The sequence below is a fragment of the Cebidichthys violaceus genome, unplaced genomic scaffold (genome assembly GCF_023349555.1).
Source record: "Cebidichthys violaceus isolate CVI_PGR_0920_01 unplaced genomic scaffold, fCebVio1.0.p SCAF_8, whole genome shotgun sequence".
Taxonomy (NCBI): Eukaryota; Metazoa; Chordata; class Actinopteri; order Perciformes; family Stichaeidae; genus Cebidichthys; species Cebidichthys violaceus.
In genome coordinates this window covers 11,175,413-11,184,033 of record NW_027176964.1, presented here as the reverse complement: position 1 = coordinate 11,184,033, position 8,621 = coordinate 11,175,413, and the positions used below count along the sequence as shown (strand labels likewise).

General features: G+C 40.3%; 1 protein-coding gene across 2 annotated transcripts; it reads right to left on the bottom strand.

Moving 5' to 3' along the window:
• Positions 1–496: 496 nt before the first annotated feature.
• oprk1 (opioid receptor, kappa 1) lies at positions 497–6,936 on the bottom strand. 2 transcript variants are annotated; one of them, XM_068701804.1, is made up of 4 exons: positions 6,835–6,936; positions 6,366–6,711; positions 5,363–5,715; positions 497–3,577 (listed from the first exon to the last, which is right to left on the bottom strand). In XM_068701804.1, exons 2-4 carry the CDS (start codon positions 6,608–6,610, stop codon positions 3,039–3,041), a joined length of 1,137 nt encoding a protein of 378 aa, XP_068557905.1. In that variant the 5' UTR covers positions 6,611–6,711; positions 6,835–6,936; the 3' UTR covers positions 497–3,038. The 2 variants fall into 2 exon arrangements, with proteins under 2 accessions (XP_068557905.1, XP_068557906.1); XM_068701805.1 differs by lacking the exon at positions 6,835–6,936 and having other exon boundaries at positions 6,366–6,743.
• Positions 6,937–8,621: the final 1,685 nt, after the last annotated feature.

Genomic DNA, 8,621 nt, shown 5'->3' with positions numbered 1-8,621 from the left:
TCTCTTTTATCTCTGATTATGGTCTCTACCAACTGGAGCCAAAAAACAAACAAACAGAACAAAGCTAGACAATGAGCTGAGGATAGTGTAAACCCCTGCAGCCCTTATATCTCTTTATCAATGAACGTGATAAGCAGTGATAAGATCTGAAGTACAGAGAGAATGAGATTATCAAATATGTAGAAAAACTAATGTCAAGGCTACTTTGGCTATTCATCAGAAGTATTTTTTGTCTTGTTCAAAGTCAGTCAATGAGATATTAAGCTGCACGAAGAACATCTTAACAAAGGAGATATTTGTCCTTTACTGGAACATGTGCCCTAAACGCCTCACTAATTAAATTACTTTGCGTCAAAGTTGAAAAGAATTAAGACAGGATAGAAAAATCCAGGAGGTCATAATGCCATGGCTGATGCTAGTCCATATTTCTTTTCATTGAACCCACCTTAATACTATGAAGGACAGAAATGAAATCCAATTAATTTAAATTGCAAGTTTTATTTTGACTTTGTTGCACATGTGAAGCATGGTTTCACTTTCAAAGCGGAAACATACGGCAAAAAATCCAACCGATACAGTTAATTTACAATGCAGCAGCACATTATACAAACAGTATATATGGTGCTCAAACCTGGGCTGAATTCGATCATTTGTTTATGAATACAATCATGTCTATCGAATAAATTACAGTATTAGAGGAATAGTTAAGAAACACATGACCAACAGCAGGACGTACTCAGTAAGACTTCAGTTTTCTTAGAGATAATGCTACAATGCTTATACCAGCTTTAATGCTTGTAAAGGGAAAACAAGTAATTAGAAACATGAATGTGGCTAATTGCTGATCTTTTAGAGCAAGCATAACAGCTAGAGGCCAAATAAGATAAGGCACACAAAACCAGGCACAAAAACAAATGTTCTGCTATAACTACTGTATCATTATCAGATTTAGACAAATAAACACATTCATGGGTTGCTCGACAAAAGCCTTTGATTTCATGACTCCTATAAAAGCTACAATAATTAAGGAAACCAAGACAGTAAATCAGTTTGTTTAAGCTTTTATGAGGATAAACTCATACATGTATTGTTAATATTCCTTCAGATGAGCAGAGATTTACAGTATAAACACTCAATTGCACTAAACACCCAAAGGCATGTTGTGTAGATACAGTATAGTATTCTAATGGAGCCCTGTTACCCAGTTTTCACATGTACTAGTAGTTCAGACAAGAACAGGTCAGGATGGCAACGCTATGTACAATATTTGACACCTCCTCGATGCAGCATCACGGCTGGAAATCTGTAAAGGTGTGGAGCCGTGTCAGATGTAATAATATAATAATAGTTTCTTAAAGCACAACGTTCATCTAAGAACACACTGAGCGCACTGTTTCTACACCGTAGCCTCATCAAAGACAGCCATCTTGTCAAGAAGGAAATAGTTAGATTCACTATCTTCTTGTGGTGAAATATAGAGGATGATCCCTGAGAGGTTATTAAATATTCTGCATTCTCCAATAATACAAACTATTAAAAAATGTACAATTCAGCAAAGCACCAAACTACAATTCACATAAAACAGGTTTAAAACAATGCTCATAATGAAGTCCCCCCCCCCCCATCAATTACTTGTTTTCATTTTGTGCACAAAATACCAGTTGATCTTTTTATGCATGTGAGAACTTTACTGTATCAGTCACTTTTATATGAAGGCCTATAGGACACTTTACAGGTCAGGTGAACAAAATGTGATCAAGCTACGTACGTGATGAAATACTTTTGGTTTGTGTTGTCTGGAAATCTTTCACCATATTTTCATTGTTGATGTCAACAATGAGAAAAATAGCATGAAAAAGTACCTGTTTTGAGTTAGATTTCATTATACAATACGAAACAATATTCAGTGATTTAGTGTCTAGCTGGTTTGTTATAAGATGCATCTTTGCACAATCATCGTCTCATATGCTTTTAATTTAAGCATAAATTCAAAGGATAAGTCTGGCGTGATTCCATATTTTTCTAAATGTCAACAAATCCCATGAAAGCAACAACAACAATAACATGTTTGTTTGTTTTCTCAATACTTTATGATATATATATATTATAAGAATTTTCAGACAGCTGGGTACTGTAGATTGTGCTAATATAACTCTAACAAGAGTAAATTGTGTATTTGTTCTATTTTCAGTGGTGGATTGATTCATATATGATTGTCCATTGAGTGATTGTGGCAGCAGGACAGTATACATGGGATTTATTTAAGCCCTCAGGTGAGTGCCGACAATAGAAGCAAATCTTTCATTGTGGTAATTTCCCAGTCCGTCAAGTGATGCCATGGGCCCCATTTCTTTTTGCGGTAAATCAACTTAGTACTGACACTTGAATAGCCCTTATCTAAATCTTTAGACCCTAAACGTTGTAAAATGCACTAATACCAGAATCCAATTATTTTCCTTCTTCTGTTCATATGAATGAGCTGAGAACAAGGCTGGACCGAGGGCTCGGAGACGGGGTTTAAGAAAACGCTAGTGCGCTTGCCTTATGGGCCCCATGGATGCCTTATGGGCCCCAAGATTGATATTTTATACTCGTCAAACGATTTATGCTTCATGCGCCACTGAGCAACTTTCATGGGAATGAAGCAGGGCGCCGTCTCCAACGCGGTATCCACTTCTCTTTATACATCCATTGGTTAATACAGATCAACATAAATGCTCATGTCCATCATAAAGAAGGAACATGCCATGTCAACAGTTTTTGGACAAACCAGTATTAACTGCGTCACAGTTAATAGTGGTTAGTAGGATCGATTCTGTGATAGTTTTGGTCTTTTCATGGGATTAGTTGACAATAAGAAGACTATCACCAGATTATCTTCAAAATGAATCTGCTTCTGGATTCTCTGACCAATAAATAAATAACAACTAGCTCTCTCTTTAGCCGTTCTCTCAGATGAAAGTGGTGACTTGAGTCAATCCCAGGTCATTGGAGTCCTCCCAGCCCTGATAGGACATAGAGGACGAGTCCATGGCTAGTCATACGGGCCTGGCCTGCCTCATATCTCCTCTGGCTTCTGTGGGATACGAGTGGTCCCGAAGGGTGCTCCTCACCCGGCTCAACCCATGAGAGTTTCCGTGTCCTTTGACCCCAGGGCAGCAAAAATCCCTGAAGCACCTTTTGAAGTTCTCATCCAGGAAGGCGTAGAGGATGGGGTTGAGGCTGCTGTTGGTGTAGCCCAGCGCCACGCAGAAGAAGTAGGCGGCCATGACAGCGGTGGTCTCTGGCACGTTGCCAGAGAGCGCCTTGACTAAGATGAAGATGTGGATGGGCGTCCAGCACACCACGAAGACGGCAACCACCACCAGAACCAAGCGGGTGATCCGGCGCAGGTTGCGGTCCTTCTCGCGTGAGCCTGACAGCAGGCGAACGCTCTTCAGCCGCATGACCATCAGTGTGTAGCAGACGGTGATGATGATGACGGGTAACACAAAGCCAAAGATGAAGACACAGATCTTCATCAGGGTGTCCCAGTAGCTGTAGGGTTCAGGGAACTGAAGGGCACACTCTGTAGTCCCTGTTAGTTACAGAACAACAGAGTTGACCAGTCACACACATCATGTGTAATCCAGTAGAAAGAAACCAACAAGACTAAGAGTCTGCATCCACGCTGGTGTAACGTAGTTGAAAAGGTTCAGGGTAAATCCCGCTAAATGGGAAAACTACGCCACCTGCTGTTCAAAATGTGTACCTGCACTGAATAGTAGCCGCAAAGGACTATGGGTAATCCTTAATGCGACGGAGGATTCGTTACGAGGTTAGCTCTGAATGTCCGTGGACAATATAATGTTAACTAGCTTGAAAAGTACTTAAGAGTTGAGCTGGCTTTATTTGTTTGAATATTAATTGTCTTAGATTGTATTCGCCATGTTTTCATTAAGTTAACTATAAGTTTTTTTTGTGTTTTATTGCCAGTAAAAATGTTTAGCTAGCTAACACTATCGTGATGCCGTCTTTCTAGACAGAGGTTACACTAGCGGCTCTGTGATGCTGTTCTTATGCTATGAGCTAAATGCTAATGTCAGCATGCTAAAATACTCACAACGACAATGCTAATATGGTGATATTAAGCAGGTATAATGTTTATCAAGTCACATCTTAGTAAGGCGTGTTTGCAAGATAGTTTTGATATTTAGCACAAACACAACACTGAAAGTTTTTACAGGAAAATTACTGCAAATTAATGGCAACAAGATATCGTACAATTTACAGTATATCTACTGTATCAACAGAATACAGCAATGTACTGTAATTTACTGTGAAAAGACACAATATAGTAGGTCACTGTCAGAATTTCACTGTAAATTTACAGTGAAGTGTTACAGTGAAAGTACAGCTGAGGCTGATGGGAGAGTCAAGACATGAAGATGGCACTAGATGAAAAGTTGAGAACATTTTATTTTAAGTAAAGCATTTACAAGTTGTATCTAAATATTTATAACAAACTCAGCGTTGAGGACATTTTTAAGTACTAATCAATGTAAAATATATTGTTAGCAGCCCATGAGGGCATATTTTGTAAAATGATATGCTGCTATATTATATCCTCATTGATTATCCGTTTATACATCAGCCGCCACTTATTGGTTCCCACAGGAGGAGACATAATTGTTAAAATACATAACGCTTACAACTACAATACAGTGTGTTATAAAAACATTTATTAAATGTTTATCAACTATTTATATGTAAAGTAAAGTGTCAACCTCATGGTGATGCTATAAAAGTCAGGGGATCATCAAAATCAGAAGAATTAATTCTCTGGGAATCATGAACATCTGCAATATATTAATGACAATCCATTGAATATTTGTTGAGATGTTTCAGTCTGAACCAACGTGTTTAACAGTGAATAAGGAATTCAATGTCCATTCATTGGCCGTGGTTAAAAACTATAATTAGAATAGATTCAGATTCATCAGCTCTGGACAAAGTGCATTATGCGTTATCATTTTTCACACTGTCGCTGAAAGAATAAATCCTTCAAGCTCTCTTCTCAATCTTGGAGAACCAATTATGACTGTCATTGCTTCATCTAGTCAGATCTCTGTAATGGGATCTCCTTTAAACCTGTACAGAGCATCCTCTTCAGGGGTATTTGAAGGATGCTTCATGCAGCTAATTGTGACGGTTCAATTGAGAATTAATGGCAAAGGTGTTACAAATGAAATGGGGCTTCAGGTTTGAGATTGCCTGTAAGAGTTCCTTCGTCTCCATAGCAGACAGAGATGTAATAAATCTGAGATTTACTGACAGATACTGTGGAGTTATACCAGTGTGAATGTATGTAATGTCAAGGTACCGTTATTGGTCTTCGTGCTGCCAAGTATCATGGCCGGGATCCCAGCAGCAGACGACAGCACCCAGATGATCACATTGATGATCTTGGCCTTGACCGGCGTGCGGAAATCCAGGGCCTTGACGGGGTGGCACACGGCCACGTAGCGGTCCACGCTCATCATGGTTAAGGTCAAGATGCTGGTGAACATGTTGTAGTAATCGATGGAGATGAAGACTTTGCACGCCACCTCGCCAAACGGCCAGGAGCTGAGCAGGTAGTCGGTGCTCTGGAAGGGCATGGTGGTGGTGACCAGAGCGTCGGCCACAGCCAAGTTGAAGATGTAGATGTTGGTGGCTGTTTTCATTTTGGTGTATCTGTTGTGGGGGAGAGAAGGAAACATTAAGAGGTTGAATGGATTTGATTGTGGTTTGTCTCAGGTTTTCTTTTCTTTTTTTGTTGAAATCCTTTCAAAGATGATCAAGGTTAATGAAATCACTTTTTGAGATAAGGATTAATTGTCACTGTGCTCTGCACCTTTAGTGAATAAACAGACAACACTTAGCCAAAATACTGTGCACACACAAATACAACACAAAGGGAGGAAAATAACTTTGACTTTTCATCATCTCTTGCCTATTCAAAGCTTTACAATGTCAAGGTTTATCTCACATCCAACACTTGAAATAAAACGACCTTAATGAGGCTTTAAACAGATTCGTACAGATGAGCTTTGAGAGGAAACATTGACATTGCAATCATTGCAAAGGTTGTTACAATCTATGTCGTCATTTGTGGAGAAAAAAATAGCTAAGGCTTCTGTATTCAGTGTATGCATGGGAAACACTGTATAAAGGCATACATGCAAACTGTGATTAATTAATACAGTTCAAATATGAACACATTGGATTTCCTATTGCTTTATGAGCCGTGCATGCGCATGCAGGTATTTCACACGTCGTGAGATGACTGGTATTTGCTTGTGACTTGATATGAATTACATATTTCAAAGCTGAAAAAAACTCACCTAATGATGACAAACATCACCAAACAATTTCCCGCTAAACCCACCACGAACACCACGGAGTACACGGCGACTATAATGGGGATGATGGGCGACAAGGGCTCGGGTTCAGCGTCCCAGGTGCCGTTGGGTGTGTCGTTGAAGAGGTCCGAGGAGCCGGGTTGCCAGGTGAAGTTTGAGAAACACTCCTCCAGCTGGTCCGGGGGACACCTGTCCTCTTTGTAGATGTGCACCACGCTGCTCTCCATGGTGCCGAACTCTGTCTGCACCGGCCGGGGCTGCTGCTTGGCGTAAAGTGACCGCTTAACTTCCACAGATATCGGTCCGAATCAAGCGGGATTTCTGATGACTCAAAACAACAAAAAAACACACGAAGCAAATTTCTCTATAGGGACACATTATGGCTTCAGTGAAGAGGGGCGCAACAGCCCGCGCTCAAGGACATCATTACACAAGTGCAACACCACCTTACCTGTTTTTTTTCCCACAAAAAGTTCGTGCAACAACACCGATAACGAGTTTCTTACGGGACGCTCAGCCACAGATTAAAATCCGGATGCTGACAGAGACAAAAGGTTTCTGGGTAGGTGTGTAGTGTGTTGACGACCAGACAATTCACTGCCTGTGCCACGGCTGCGTCCCTGACGCTGCGCACTGGAAGCCCGCACTGCATTCAGTGACATCAGAGGCTGAGCCAACAGATTTGACAGTATCCAGCCAGCAGAGCCGATCTAACCCCATGAGCCACATTTAGCTAAAAATATAGATTTACATACATCTAACAATTTATTCAGATTTGGTTCTTCTTTTTTTTTACACTATACCTGGTAAAATGCCTCGCTAATGACGCCTCACGCTCCAAAGCGGTGACCAGCTTGCATAGTCAGACACGTTAGCCTTAAACAAATCAATAATTCATATGTCTTGTATTTTGATGAGTTCACAAGTTGCCTGTGTGAATAGTAAAACTAAATGTGCTGCAATATCACGTGCACCTTTCTGAAAATGTTTAAATTCCCATCAATGCTGTAAGATGTTCCCTAGCAACTCCTGTGAGAGTAATGACTGCAATGCAAACATGTAGAGTCCTATCAGATGTTGAAGAGGCATGAAGTCAGAAGGACACTCCACAGCAACCTTCAGAGGATTGCATCTGCATGTGAACATGCACCAAATCATATTGGCAATGTGTAAAATAGCAATTAAGAATAATAATGGGGAGAGGCATTTAGTGGACCTTCAAATAAAAACAGCTCATTATCTCATCAGAATGTTTCGACTCCATTTGATCAGAATCCCTTTTGCTTCTTGAGTCATTTTCACCATTTCCTTTCAACTCTCTGTGATCATAACTTGCAGCTGTTTTAAGTGCATTTTCTCTATTTTATCAACTCAATATTTTACCCGTTGCATTAAAACATGAATCTGAATACAGAAAGACAACATTTAGCAGCAATGAGAGCTTATAACAAAAATAAAATCTAGCTCTGAATAAAGAATACCCATGTCAACCAGGCGAGTCCTCTCTTTCTTTTCTCACCCCAACAGACAGGAGACAGATTTCATCCAGCACGTAATTAAGTGGGTGCTGTTCCCTTTCCCTCGTTTCATGCACTAATGCTTGTTGCTTAGATACCCATCATGGCCAGGTTTTGCTTGAGGGAGCCTTTTTGTATGTTTCTATTGTTAAGGGCTGACAGTCTTGAATTTGTGAGATGGATGCGTTTACAATATAAGTTCACTGAGGTCCTCAACCTAGAGCTGACAGTAAAGGTGTGAATCACATCTTATCAGAGCTTCAATGGAGAAGGACACAGTTACAGTATTTACCCTTAACCCTAATTATGCAGTTCCAAAGGTCTGTTTGCGCAAAGATACAATCCGCTGCACTTCCTGTGGCACTTGAAACATGTTGTTTAATTTGAGTTCCAGAGGAGGAGAGGAAATGATCGTTATGTAACCATCAGAAGATAAGGTCAAGACCAAATTCCTTTTTGTGTTTTAGCGCCTTTTCCCCGATGACCTGAGGTGCTGTCTATTCAGTGAAATGCTTCAATTTCAGTTCGGTTTAATGATGAAGGCTGGCATTCAACACAAAAACGTCAGAGAGACATGGGTTACCATGGGGAAAAAAGTCTTTGCACAAAAGCCCAGGTTTTTCAAGTGTACTTCACAAGTCGATTACTCTCTCATTTTGGTGTTTTTCATTCATCAGTCACAATTTGAAAATTGTCACAGCCCTCCACAGGCACTGTCAGC

Bases quoted from the DNA above. Each gene is read 5' to 3' on its own strand.
- oprk1 (XM_068701804.1), bottom strand. From the start codon at position 6,610: ATGGAGAGCAGCGTGGTGCACATCTACAAAGAGGACAGGTGTCCCCCG. The intron at 5,716-6,365 runs GTGAGTTTTTTT...CCCCCACAACAG, and splicing joins GTGATGTTTGTCATCATTAG to ATACACCAAAATGAAAACAG. The intron at 3,578-5,362 runs GTACCTTGACAT...TGTAACTAACAG, and splicing joins CAGCACGAAGACCAATAACG to GGACTACAGAGTGTGCCCTT.